The sequence below is a fragment of the Pleuronectes platessa genome, chromosome 1, assembly GCF_947347685.1.
Source record: "Pleuronectes platessa chromosome 1, fPlePla1.1, whole genome shotgun sequence".
Taxonomy (NCBI): domain Eukaryota; kingdom Metazoa; phylum Chordata; class Actinopteri; order Pleuronectiformes; family Pleuronectidae; genus Pleuronectes; species Pleuronectes platessa.
The window spans coordinates 1,368,752-1,382,968 of NC_070626.1; the positions used below are offsets into that span (position 1 = coordinate 1,368,752).

General features: G+C 44.7%; 1 protein-coding gene across 1 annotated transcript in view; it reads left to right on the forward strand.

Annotated features, from left to right (window-relative positions):
• Positions 1 to 7,152: 7,152 nt before the first annotated feature.
• Positions 7,153 to 14,217, forward strand: part of ubap1lb (ubiquitin associated protein 1-like b) — a 75,920-nt gene continuing 68,855 nt past the window's right edge. The window contains 1 exon segment of the mRNA XM_053426002.1: positions 7,153 to 7,254. Coding sequence (XP_053281977.1) covers positions 7,153 to 7,254 — 102 coding nt within the window.

A 14,217-nucleotide genomic window follows, 5' to 3' on the forward strand; every position in this document is an offset into this window, starting at 1 on the left:
AACATTTCACCCAAATAAAGTCAACATTACATTGAGTGGGCTGAAAGCTGAATTATAAACTGAATGTCATAAGTGTCTTAAAAGAAACAAAGTGAACAGTCCTTTTCACACACTTAATTCAATAACAATAACTGTGTGCAAAGGTGTTGTGTGACATGACTTCAGTCAACCAATTCATCGTCTACTTTTCTTTTAACCAGTTACTCAGGCAAACTAGCTTGTTGACATTTTCAGATGACAAAGCTGACCTCTTCTTCTGTACAATGTGGCCTGCCAAAGAAAATAGTCTCTCACATGGCACTGTTGAGGCAAGTGTGGCCAAGTACTTTTGTGCAAGCTGTGCCAGCCTGCCATGGGCACCAGTGTGCACTGACCACCACTGAAGTGGACATGTGTCTATGCTGACACTGGGCTCTGCCCTGTACCTGTCCAGAGTTTTGTCATTAAAATTTGCATCCTCATCAGACTCTGACTCTGACCCCAACAGTAGGAGAGCCACTTTCTTCTTTGGTGGTTCTGGTTCCATTTCATCGCTGCAGGGCTGTGATTCAGTATCTCTGTCCTTCAGCATCTGACTCAGCTTTTGCCACACCTCTTCCCTCTCTGCTTTGGGCAGGCACCTGAGGTCCTTGAATCTGGGATCTAGAGCTGTTGCTAGCTTTAACCATGACAGGTTTGTGTTCTCCTTTCGTGTGTTGAGGTCCCCTTTGAATGCAGCCTTGTAGCGCACTATGTAGGCTGGGTCAACATCTGAAATCTCCATTGTACGCAGAAGGTGGCAGAGTGCAGGCAGAACCACAGAGCAGGAAACATATTTGTCACCCCCCAAGAGCTCAGTAACATACCTTCAAACACACAAAGACAGAATTATAGACTACTTTTTTCATTCATAGCGAACAGGCCTAAAACTATTTCTAAAAGAAAATATATTGGAGAAAATAAATGAGTTGCGACTAGGAAAATCACTTTACCTGCATGGCTCCAGCAGTGTTTCCAAATTTGCTAGCCGGTCATATTCAGCTGAGGTTAGGGTGGCCAAGTTGTGCTTCTGCTGGGCAAGTGTTGCCTTTTGTTGTGCTGGATACGCTTTCATCTCCAGTGTTGAATTCCACCGTGTGGCTACATCCTGGATGAGTGACTCTTCTGTCTGTCCATGGGAAGCTTGCTGAACTTTCAACTCCGCTGTGTTTGCAGGACTGTGTTTAAAATGTCCAACGATTTTACGGCACTTGGCTAATGCACCATCAAACCCGCTGTCACGGAGAGACACCGTGATCGTCCGCTGAATAATGTGCGCTACACAAGGCATATGCTCGAATGGTAGACTCCTGGCTGCCGCTACCATATTACGAGCACTATCTGTTCCAATAGTGATGACCCTTTCCGTTATCCCCCACTCTTTAGCAACGTCAAGAAACTGGCGAGCGCATGCTTCGGCGAAATGCCTCTCCTCTGTTTTCACTACACCTAACGCAAATGAGTGCAGCTGCCAATTATCATCTACTAGATGAGCTGTTATGCCGAGGTAGTTATGGTTGCTTACTGATGTCCAGTGGTCTCCTGTCAGTGCAATAAATGAAGCTCGTGCCAGCTGCTCCACTTTCCTTTCCTTTTCACTTCCATATAGTTCATGGATTCTTGTGACAATAGTTCCCCTCGAAGGCGTTTTGTAGGATGAGTCCCCTGAGACGATCTGGATAATGTCTCGAAGACCCTTGTCTTCAACGATGTTGATGGGTCTGCAGTCGGATGCGACCCATTTAGCGATAGCATTAGTTAGCTTATTTGTTGTCGTCTTGTTGACAGAGCCGACTCTGCTGCACTCCGCTGCCAGTGTAGCTTGACGAGCACGGCTTGAACTCGTCTCGGTGTTAGCGTCTGTGTTAGCAAAGATGTGCTTTGCACGGAGATGGTACTTCAGACTCGTTGTACTACGGTGGAAAGACAGTTCATCACTGCAGTATGTACACACAACTCTGGTTTTATCTAAACTCCCATTCGGAAGCTTTTTAAATCTAAATTTGCCGTTAAGCACACCGGGGTCCGTCTCCTTACTCATCACTTCGCTACTTCTTCACCCACAGGCAGGTAAACATCCGCGCGGGAGGACTACGGCAGGTTGTTGTGGTCAGACTTGGTGATATGATTAATTTGCGTTAAAAAAAAATTAACGCGTTAAGGTTTCCAGATTAATCGCACGCGTTAACGCGTTAACGTTGACAGCCTTAATATTAATATTTTATTTTTTATTTTGATAACCACATTTATTGAAGGCCTAAAGGCACACCATTCTATGGTAAAACTTTTTAAGCACTATTGCACAGCACTGGTCACCCTAAAGCTAACACCTTCCCCCCCTATTGGAATGTTTTACGCCAGGTAGCTGGGGAAGAGATAATTAGTTGAAGAATTATGCGTGTGTCTGTGTTGATTCTAAGTCAGAGAAAGAGTCAGAGAAATGTAAAGAAAGACTCTGAAGGGCATAACTAACATTAACTTTCAAATAACTTGTAACCACAATCTCTCAACACATATCAAACTTATAAACATCACACAGAATTGAATAAACATCCTTGCTTAGCCTAGTATAATTATTAAGCCCAGTTGTGTTACCCGTCAGTGGAAAAGGGAAAAAGGAAGTTGCTGTGTAGTTCGCAGTTCTGTGAAGTCATCTGGCTGGTTGTGTGGTTTCTGCATTCGCGGTTCTGTTGAGCTGTGTAGCTCAGATGCTGGTTGAAGTTTTCCTGCAGGACATCGTGTCGCTGCTCAGAGTTTGGTAGAGCTTGGGTTGCGAATAGGTTTCCTTGGTGAGATGAGTTGGAAGCTACACCTTTGTTCTCCCCTCGAAGAGTTGCATGGAAAGAGAAGATGTAAGCTGGAGCAGCCAGGCTTCTCCCCTCGGCGATTCAGGACAGCCTTCTCTCCATGGAGGGATTGTAGAAAGAGATCGAAGAGGGGGAGAACTGACTTTAAAGTGGCCCGGGACCTCACAAGTCATGGGAGCCAGAGTGACCAATGGGAGTTGACCCTTGTGTCCCTTGTGAGACTCTGGCTCTGGTATCTCCAGAACAAAGGAACATGTGGTTTCAGGCTTTTGACTACACATATAGGCCGAGGAGGAGGCCTTCGATTTCATAAAATCACTGTCCCAACATTGGGTATAATGGGCTATACACTGCAAATCATCAATGGATATAGAGGCTGTTGCCGAATGCCTAAACATGGAAAATCAAATCGTAAATAGTCTGTCATTTACACCATATTTTAAGCCTCTATGTCCGCATCCGGCAGTGGCAATGCTACCAAGCACCCCGTGCTTGCCCTTGGGCAAAAGCTTGTATGCTGTGCTTGCGTGTTTGAAGTTTGAAGAAGGAGGATTTGGCTGCAACGCTGTTTACACTTGAATCTCCAAAAGTGTTTTCTGGCCTCTATCACTTCACCCATCCCTCCATCGGCATAGTGGTGAGAAGATAATGAGTGAATTTTCGTCTTTCAGTGAACTATCCCCTTTCCTTAACCCTCAATAAGTGTAAGGAAAAACTATGAATACTCAGAGAGGGGCCACATGAGTAATCCCTCTCCAAGGACGAACAGAAGTGCAATAGATGACACATCAATAAAATTACAATATTTACAACATTGATTAGAAGAGACAGTTTTAAGCAAAGAAAGGTATAACAATTGTCTAGAGTATTTCTAGTTAAGAAGGAAGGTACAGTGGATATAAAAAGTCTACACACCCCTGTTAAAATGCAAGGTTTTTGTGATGTAAACAAATGAGACAAAGATAAATCCTGTCTGAACTTTTTCCACCTTTAATGTGATCTTTTACGTTAACAATTCAATTGAAAAAACAAACTGAAATCTTTCAGAGGGAAAAATACAAATAAAAAACTAAAATAATGTGGTTGCATAAGTGTGCACACCCTCTTATAACTGGGGATGTGGCTGTATTCAAAGTTAACCAATCACATTCAAACTTTTTAAATAGTAGTCTGTACACACCTACCACCATTTACTGTGACTCTGATTAATCCTAAATAAAGTTCAGCTGTTCTAGTAGGATTTTTCTGACATTCTCTTAGTTGCAACTTACAGCAAGAGCCTTGGTTCGCAAAGAGCTTCCTAAGCATTAAAGGGATCTCATTATTGAAAGGGATCGGTCAGGAGAAGGGTACAAAATAATTTCCAAGGTATTAGATATACCACGAAACACAGTGAAGACAGCCATCATCAAGTGGAGAAAATATGGCACAACATTGACATTACCAAGAACTGGACATCCCTCCAAAATTGATGAAAAGACAAGATGAAAACCGGTCAGGGAGGCTTCCAAGGGGCTGACAGCAAAATTAAAGGAGCTGCAGGAATTTCTGGCAAGGACTGGCTGTGTACTACATGTGACAACAATCTTCCGTATTCTTCATATATTTCGGCTATGGGGCAGGGTGGCAAGACAGAAGCTTTTCTTACCAAGAAAAACATCCAAGTCCGGCTAAATTTTGCAAAAATATACATGAAGTCTCCAAAAGCATGTGGGGAAATGTGTTATGGTCTTATGAAACCGAGGTTGAACTTTTCGGCCATAATTCCAAAAGGTATGTTTGGCGCAAAAACAACACTGCACATTCACCCAAAGAACACCATACCCACAGTGAAGCATGGTGGTGGCAGCATCATGCTTTGGGGCTGTTTTACTTCAGCTGGAACAGGGGCCTTAGTCAAGGTGGAGGGAATTATGAACAGTTAAGAAAAAACAGTCAGTTTTGGCACAAAACCTTCAGGCTTCCGTTAGAAAGCTGAAGATGAAGAGGAATTTCACCAATCAGCATGACAGCGACCCAAAGCATACATCCAATACAACAAAATAATGGCTTCACTAGAAGAAGATTGAAGTTTTGGAATGACCCAGCCAGACCCCAGACCTGATTCCAATTGAACATCTGTGGGGTGATCGGAAGAGGGCTGTGCACAGGAGATCTACTCGTAATTTGACAGATTTGGAGCCCTTTTGCAAAGAAGAGTGGGAAAATATTGCCAAGTCAAGATGTGCCATGCTATTATACTCCTACCCCAAAATACTGAGTGCTGTAATAAAATCAAAAGGTGCCTCAACAAAGTATTAGGTTAAGGGTGTGCACACTTATGCAACCAGGTTATGGTAAGTTTTATATTTTTTATTTTTCCTCCTAAAAGATTTCAGATTGTTTTTCAACTGAATTGTTCACCTTATAGGTCACATTAAAGGTGGAAAAAGTTTGGACAGGATTTATCTTTGTCTCATTTGTTTACATCACAAAAACCTTGAAATTGAACAGGGGTGTGTAGACTTTTTAAATCCACTGTACATAGATTGATAATAAAAATAGATTGGTTGCTTTCAGTAAAGTGTGTGTTTGCATGTGTGTGTGTGTGTGTGTGTGTGTGTGTGTGTAAATAAGCTGATTGGGTTTACTGTAGGTCAAGGATTAGTTTTCCAGGTGGTTCTCCATAAAGCACCTCTTCTAATTTAATCAGCCGTTTGCTGAAGCTTTTCTCAGAGACACCCACAAACACCTGAGAGTATACACTCTCATTACAGCTTCGACGAAACACAGGTAGGTTAACAATTCTTTATTATAATATGCAAACTTAGAGTTCAAATTGGAAAACTAACGTAACCACTTTCTTTAATTTTATTATGGTATTTTAAATGATTAGAGTGAACTTTACATTTGAATTTATTGTACTTCACAAACACAAAGGAATAAGGATAAATTGCGTCAAATACATATACACACAAGTAGCAGGTAAAAAGATACCTCAACATCATAACCAACTACCTGTATTAATGGTATGGCTGTAAGTGTTTGTGTTTTGTATGTCAGACAGCTTATGGAGCACCTGTCCTCTTTACTGCATTAAGTCTTGGACCATCTGTCTGGTTGGCGTTTCTGAGGCAAATATTTGATTGTAGGACAGCAAAGACAGTTTGTTTGCTAGACTGTGACAAAATGTGGATATTTGTTCATTTGTATAGTAGACCTGCTGTCTAATACTGTTAGCAGTGGAGAGAGACAAAAGGTCACTTCAACAGGAGCGAAATATTCCTGTAATAGAGGTGCTGCTTCTCTCAATATTTTAATACCCCAACCGTAATAAATGGACACTGGACCGTTTATGAAATCACCTGTTTATTATTGAAGCGTACATGTTAGTGTAAGAGTGTTATAGCATTTTGCCAAAAATGCAATTGCCATAAATCTTGTGCTGATTTTGACAATATGATTAATAAAAAATTCAGAAATATATTTGCAACTAAAACTTTAAATAAAGTAATTAAAGGAAAAGTTCATAAAAAAGCTTAAATCCACTCATTTTCTAATCACCCCTATGTCGATGGGATGGGTATTTGAGACAACAAAACACTCCTTGATTGTCAGGGGTATACTTTGTCAAAGCGGAATCCAATACAATTGAAGTCAATTGTGAGGCTTCTTCAGACGTACAACCCCCCCCCCCCTTCTCTTTCTCTCTCTGTATATCTGCTTGTAGTGGAGGGGCAGAGGGGGACATTTCATTATGTGACTGGGAAAATTAAAACTCTAGGACAACAGAATTATTTATATCATATAAAATATGTCATTTATGTTGTTTAAAATCGTTTGTGTGTGTTTCTTGGCGCGATACGCTCGTGGAAAGCGGCAGGCACCCCTGGCACGGCACATCGCAGCCCATGTGAACCACAAAAATGTTTAAGGGGGGTTGATAAGGAGGCGCCTGGCTTTCCTTGTCGCTGCGCGATGCTGCGCTTCCACATGCTGTGTAAACCCAGCATATGCGTAGGCACTACAATGTACTGTCGGTTGGCCCTTATCTTTAACCTGACCTTTGGTGCTACTTAAAGAGAGAATGGAGTATCTGTGGAAATTAGGCAATATTCTCCTGTTCAGATATAATATAATATTAAATTATAGAGTACATAATCTATAGTGGCATATACAGTAATGTGTGAGGATGGTAAAAAATGTCATAACATAAGCAGCATGGCTAGTGAGTTAATGAATGACATATGGTGTAAATATATCTATATATATATATATATACCTATATATATATATATATATATATATATCAAACTCTGTTTTTGTTTCTCTCTGTAAACTGAGTAGTATGGATGGGGTCCCTCTAAAGATGCCACAGGCTGTCTCACAGGAAGTCAAAGAAGATTTCAAAGTCTTCACTGATTATCTCAACATACTGCAGGACACAGAGGTGAGTGTGATTAACAAAGCTGAACAATAAATGTGTTACCTCACCTGTAAACATAACACTTTTCTACAAACACACGATGCTCACAAAAGTACATACACTCCACCTTCTTGGCTTCTGTAGTTGTGCTTACAGTTTTGCCAGTTTTTTTTTAAAGCATATTTTTATTGAATTTTCAGGTGTATATAACTACATAAACATCAAATGAACATATATATATATATATATATATATATATATATTTATAATTATAATAAAATAAAAAGTGATAAAAAGGCAGGATCAATCATTCCATGTTACATGGATTCCTAGTATACATTGGCCTCAATGGAATATTACTTTTAACCAACAGGGATAAACATTTAACTACATTTCCCCAAAACATCTGAATCTTAGGGCATTCCCACATGCAGTGAATCAAAGTTCTTTTTCTTAGCATTCGTTTCGATGTGTCACTATGGGATACGCCCCTCGCGCGTATTCACAGAAGCACTTATACCAATTCACCAGCCGTGATAGGCTGGCAGTCTTGACCATCGCATCAAGGTACCGCACCTTTACTACGGTGGACGCGGCGTCACACGTCATTCAAAACCTCTTCTCGCTTCACGAACAAGCATTTTTAATCGGCGTCGATGCTAACTAGCTGCTGTCCATAGACCAGAGCTAACACCTCCATCGCCGGACGATAGTGGTAGAAACGCCGATCCGACTGCTTTCACCATAGGTAGTTTTTTCAATTTAATTCGCTAACGGCACCAGGAGCCTGTGGTCACCACCACTGCCTGCAACCGGAGCTAGCTAACAGAGATTATAATTCCAGATAATTCGCTCCCCTTTAGCACACTAAGCTAAATGGACTAAGCTGCAAAGCTTCCCTCCACCTCGCAACTAGGCGATGCCAATCGCCTGTGCACCTGTGGAAATAAAATCTCGAGCATGGACATACACCAGGTCTGCTCTGCGTGTCTCAGGCTGGAACATGCCCGCGCCGCTATCAGCAACGCAAGCTCGCTTCACAGTGAAGAATCTCTGCAGACGACTAGCATGCCAAGCTAGCGTCTCTCAGAGGGACCCGATCCTTTCCAGTACCACTACCGTGGAACCCCAACCCGGTGTGGACGAGGAGGACACTCCAGAACCAGAGATTCGGCACTGGGGCTCCACGCTGGATTTGCTGGACCCGCTAACGGAGCCACCCCTCATGTTGGATTATGAGGAGGAGGATGAGTCCGACGGCAAGGATTGTCTGCTGTCGGACGGTGACGACGAGGATTTTGAATTCTGCTTTGTTCCACCTGCACAGGCTCTCCGCTCTCCAAGTTTCAGAGGGCTCGGTTGAGGCAATTATGCCGCCAGCCTAGCGGCAATATGCATGATGCACGTAAACACGCCGCAGAGAGACTGATGATTCCATGGCCCGCGGTCGTGGCGGAGGCCCCGAGGTCCCGCTATGAGGGAATGAAATTACCCCAAGCTAAACGGGCTGCAAGACAACTTCTCCCGGTGTTCCCGGAACTCCTGGAGGAAGTTACCGCCTCATGGAAGCAAAACCCTTACTCCAGCAAAACCAAGGTGCGTCTTCCCTGGATGATGAAGGGATGGACAAGCATGCCATGGCCCGCATGCCTCCCATGGACCCCTGGTGGCAGCTCACCTTCATCCACGGCTTTCAGCTGCCTCATCCAGGGCCCCCACCCTCCCCATGTAAGCCGATCGCTTCCAATCTGCCATGACTGAGCGAGCTTATAAAGCAGCGGCTTTGACAGTAAGGGCTCTCAACGTCACCTCCATGTTGTCAGCTTACCAAGCTGAGCTTTTTGATGACATAGCCGATGTGCCCGAGTGAGACGAGATCACCACAATCGCGGATATCTGCCTACGTGTCCAGTGTTGCGCTGTACAGGCGGCGGGGAAGTGTATGTCGATGTTGGTTTCACAAGACAGGACGAGATTGCTGAATCCGACCAATCTGTCCGAAAGCGAAAAGGAGGACATCCTGGACATGCCTTTTGTCTCCGGGGGTGTCTTCGGTTCTGCAATCGCCTCATTGCAAAAGGGCTGCGAGGCGAAGAAGAAGGAGGATGAGGCTCTAGAGCTCAGCTTACCTCTAGGAGCAACCCCCCTGCTTTCCACATCCAGAAGCACCCCAGGGCTCCACCAGGTGCGAACACCAACAGCCCCCCGGACACCAAGCCCGCTTGGCCGAGAAAGCCCTTCTATTCCCCGTCAACCCAGGCTGCTCAACCGGGCCCGTCACCCAGTCAGCAGGCCAGGTGAAAGAAGAAGGCGACTTATCGGTCAACCCCACCACGAGGGGAGCTGCCACCCGTTCCCTGGCAGTCCTATCCCGTGCGTTAGAGGAGAAATTATCCAGTCCCACCCATCAATCTCGGCGACACGTGGGCCCAGAGCTCAGTTTGTGCATCCCTGTCAAGAGGTGAAGAGACATGTTTCAGATGTGGGATTGTTCAACACCACATCAATGTCTCACAAGCACTCACACACAGTTTGTGTTAAAGGCTACAAGTTGGTCTACATGGCAATGCCATGTAGACCAACTGTGATGTCAATTCTGGTCGTATTCCCATTCGACGCACTCTAGCGTATAGTTTCTGACATAGAGTTTTTGTAACGGTAGACATGCCAGACACCCAAATTAACGTGTAGAAGCACTACAAAAAGGGAATTTTCATAATAATTTCAATAAAATGTTTTCAACTGACCCATCCAGGCTCACAGCCGAGGGCGCAGGGTTACAAAATCACAAAAACACAAAAACAAAACCAACCAAACACAGAGGTGCAGAGCACACTGTTGTCCCCCATAACCCGACAAGGGGGAAGCAGCATCCCACCTGTGGTGAAACAGCCCGTTTGGCTCGACCCGAGCCTACCAGACCGCGCATTTGCAGTAATACTCGGAAGTGTACAGCTGGTACGGGCCCCCAGAGATCGTCTGTGTCAGACGGAGCTTCACTCCCCCCTAACTTTGAGGTATGAGAGTTGGAAAGCATGCATATTGTCAAAATGGGTATTGAGAACACTGGCCAAAGGCTACAGGCTTCAATTCAACACAATTCCCCTCCCTTTCCACGGCCTCATCACTTCCCGTGCGCAGGGAGAGTCGGCCCGGGTGTTACGGAAAGATATATCAGCTCTAATAAAAAAAAAGGGCCAGACGAATAGTGCCACACAAGCAGAGACTGGAAGGTTTCTATACAAGGGAGTTCCTGGTCCCAAAGAAAACGGGGACCTGCTTATGTCCCATCATGGAACTTCGCAATTTGAACTCGTATCTCAGGAGATACAAGTTTCGCATACTAACACACTCAACGCTGATACGTTTGATCCGGCCAAGGGATTGGTTCAGATCAAGCGATCTGAAAGACGCATATTTTCACATTCCCATTTATCCTCCGCACAGGAAATATCTGAGGTTCGCTTTTCAGGACACAGTGTACGAGCACCTAGTACTCCCATTTGGCCTGTCTATGAGCCCGGGGGTGTTTGTGAAATGTGTCGACGCCACTATAGCCCCTCTCAGGAAGCGGGGTATACGCGTGGCCTCTTATCTGGACGACTGGCTGCTGCTGGCGCGCTCAGAGTAAGAGGCTGCGGCGCACATGGGCATTGTGCTGACACACCTGGCCGATCTGGGTTTTGTGGTGAACAGGGAAAGAGCGGACATTGTTTTTCTGGGTCTCACGTTACATTCACTGACCTACACGGCTCGCCTATCAGCCGAGAGAGTGTGCACTTTCATATCCACGCTCACTCATTTTGCCATAACACGTCGGGTCACATATGGATTGTGCCTCAGGTTACTGGTACTGATGGCCTCAACAATATTGGTGGTGAGGCTGGGCAGGCTGTACATGAGAGATTTCCAGAATCGGGTGTCTTCTCTCAGACTGGATCCTGTGCGCCAAAGACGCCGCAGTGTAACCGTTTGAGCGTCTTGCGTCCTCGCGCTGCGACCATGGCAACAGCCGTCTTTGTTGACAGCGGGTGTGCGCCTGGGTGCAATATAGAAAAGTGGGCGCCAGAAAAGTGGTGACAACGGACGCCAGCCTGTCAGGCTGGGGCGGTGTGTTCGAGGGCAGATCCGCGAATGGGATGTGAAGCACGGATCTCAAACATGACCATATAAATTATCTGGAGTTGATGGCAGTGTTTCTGACGCTGAAACATTTTCTGCCGTTCCTCTGGGGACATCATGTATTAGTGAGGACGGAAAATACGACCACGGTGGAGTATATCAATCGTCAGGGGAGTCTACGTTCTCTACAGTTACACACTCTTGCACGCAGACTGATATTATGGGGCGAGGTGCATCTCCTCTCCTTTAGAGCGACCCACGTTCCCGGAATTCAGAATGTGGGTGCGGCCCTTTTGTCCAGGGGAAATCCTCTCTACGCGGAGTGGAAACTTCACCCGCCTGTAGTAGGTCAGATTTAGTCACATTTTGGCCGTGCGACATTGGATCTGTTTGCGTCGGGGGGGAACACACAGTGCCCACTGTTCTTCTCCCTGCACGACCAGAGCGCACCGCTGGGGCTGGATGCGTTCGCTCACGAGTGGCCGCGCATCCCGCTTTACGCGTTTCCCCCCCTGGCTTTGATTCCCCCGACACTGCTCAGGGTGCGGGAGAATCGTCTGTCACTAGTTTTGATCGCCCCTCACTGGCAGTCCATGCACTGGCTGGCTGAAGTGCTACAGCTCCTCCACGGTCACCCATGGCCTCTCCCGCTACGCAGGGACCTGCTCTCCCAGGCGTGCGGACAGATATTTCACCCTCATCCGGAGCGTCTCGCCCTGTTGGCTTGGCCTGTGAGTGGTTTAATCTGAGCCTGACTGGATTATCACAGAATGTTGTTAACACAATTCAGAATGCCAGAGCATCATCCACTAGGTCTCTCTATGACTGTAAATGGAGATTGTTTAAGGATTGGTGTGCTAAGGCACAGGAAAAGCCTTTTCAATGTCAAGTTGGTACAACCCTGTTCTTCCTGCAGGACTTGATTGATCAAAAGAGGGCATTTTCTACTCTCAAAGTTTACTTGGCAGCTATTTCCGCTTGCCATGTTAGATTTGATGGAAAACCAGTGGGCCAACACCTCCTAGTTTGTCGTTTTATGAAGGGTGCATAGAGGTTGCTGCCCATCTCTAAGAATATGTCACCATCTTGGGATCTAGCAGTGGTGCTTGGAGCCCTCTCTAGTCATCCTTTTGAACCATTAACGTGGACATGAAAACGTTATCCCTAAAGGTGGCTCTGTTATTGGCTTTGGCTACAGCTGAACGAGTGAGTGGTATTCACGCTTTATCTGTACATCCAGCATGTATATGGTTCACCCCGGGGAACCTTGGTGTGACGCTGAGGCTGAATCCTGCATTTGTTCCTCCATGCTCCCCAGTGGAACTGTCAGCTTTTCAGCCACCTCCTTCTGGTTCTGCAGAACAGCAGCGGTTACACAAGCTGTGCCCTGTCCGTGCCTTTCACACATATGTGGAAAGGACAAGGAGCTTTAGGAAAGGGGATCAGTTGTTTGTGTCCTGGGCTAAGCCCCACTGGGGCAAACCTATCACCAAACAAAGACTTTCTCAGTGGATAGTGGATGCCATTGCATTGGCCTACTCCAGCTCGGGCCTTCAGGTTCCGACTGGTTTACAGGCACATTCTACTAGAGGTCTCGTGACATCTTGGGCCCTGTTCAAGGGAGTCTCTATCCAAGACATCTGCGCTGCAGCTAGCTGGTCTTCTCCCCTCACATTTGCGAGGTACTACATGTACCTTGACGTGGACGTCACGACTGCCAGTCTATCAGGGCTTGCGAATTGGTATAAGTGCTTCTGTGAATACACGCGAGGGGCGTATCCCATAGTGAGACATCTCACTCATGCTACTCAGAGAACCGGGGTTACGAAAGTTCTCATTTAGGCATTTAACACAGACCACTTGCACTGGAACAATTTTAACCGTGTATTAATTTAGTTTTTTTTTGCTTTTAGACATGCCCTTTCCCAATCTTCCTCACTAATATCTTCTGTCTGTTCTATCAGTGTCTGTTCTCCAAGCCAAAAGGTTATAAGATCTCAAAATGTGTCTCGTACTATCCAAATTATTAAGCGTAACTTCCTCAATAACTGATAGCGGAGTGTGTGTTCGTCATTGTCTTATATTTTTATGCTATGAAACTTATTAATTGCAAATATATGAAAAATTATTTTTGAGGAAAATTATTTCTGTTCAAATGTAACAAACCATAAATTGAAACCCTCATCCAATCTACCAAGTGTGAATAGTCCATTTCACCAGATAGGATTAAGTTGTGACAAAGTTATCATTTCACCAACATACTGGTGTCCTGCATTCCAAACAGATACTGTGTTTTTTACAAAAGGATTCTTTGTCTGCTTTTTCAGCGTTTTAATATCCGAGGAATATAAATATTGCTTTATATGCAAATCTGAAGCAGATTTTTGTCCAATATTCCCAAAAGCAGGTGGTGTGGATGAGGATAAATAAGACATTGTAGAGCTTGGTTGGGTAGCCCAATAGTACCACTTAAGGTTAGGGACCTGAAGTCTTCCTCCTTCATAAGGTGGATATAATAACTTAAGCTAAATATACTGTTCTTAACAAAGTTACTCGGTAATGGAAGTGGGAGTGCTTGAAAACGATCCTTGTGTCCACGGTAGGACCATAAATTTGAATTAAATACATTTTATGTGAAATATGGCTCATCTGTATAATAATATATCCCATTTGCATCTTAGATAGATAGATAGATAGATTACTTTATTCATCCCCGAGGGGAAATTAAGTCGTCATAGCAGCTGGTACATTTGAATACAATAAAATACAATACAATAGAATAAAATATAAAATATAAAATATTGCGGTAGAAAGAATAAAAACAGAAACAAAAGATAAAATAGGTAGATAAGGTGCAGTGGCAGA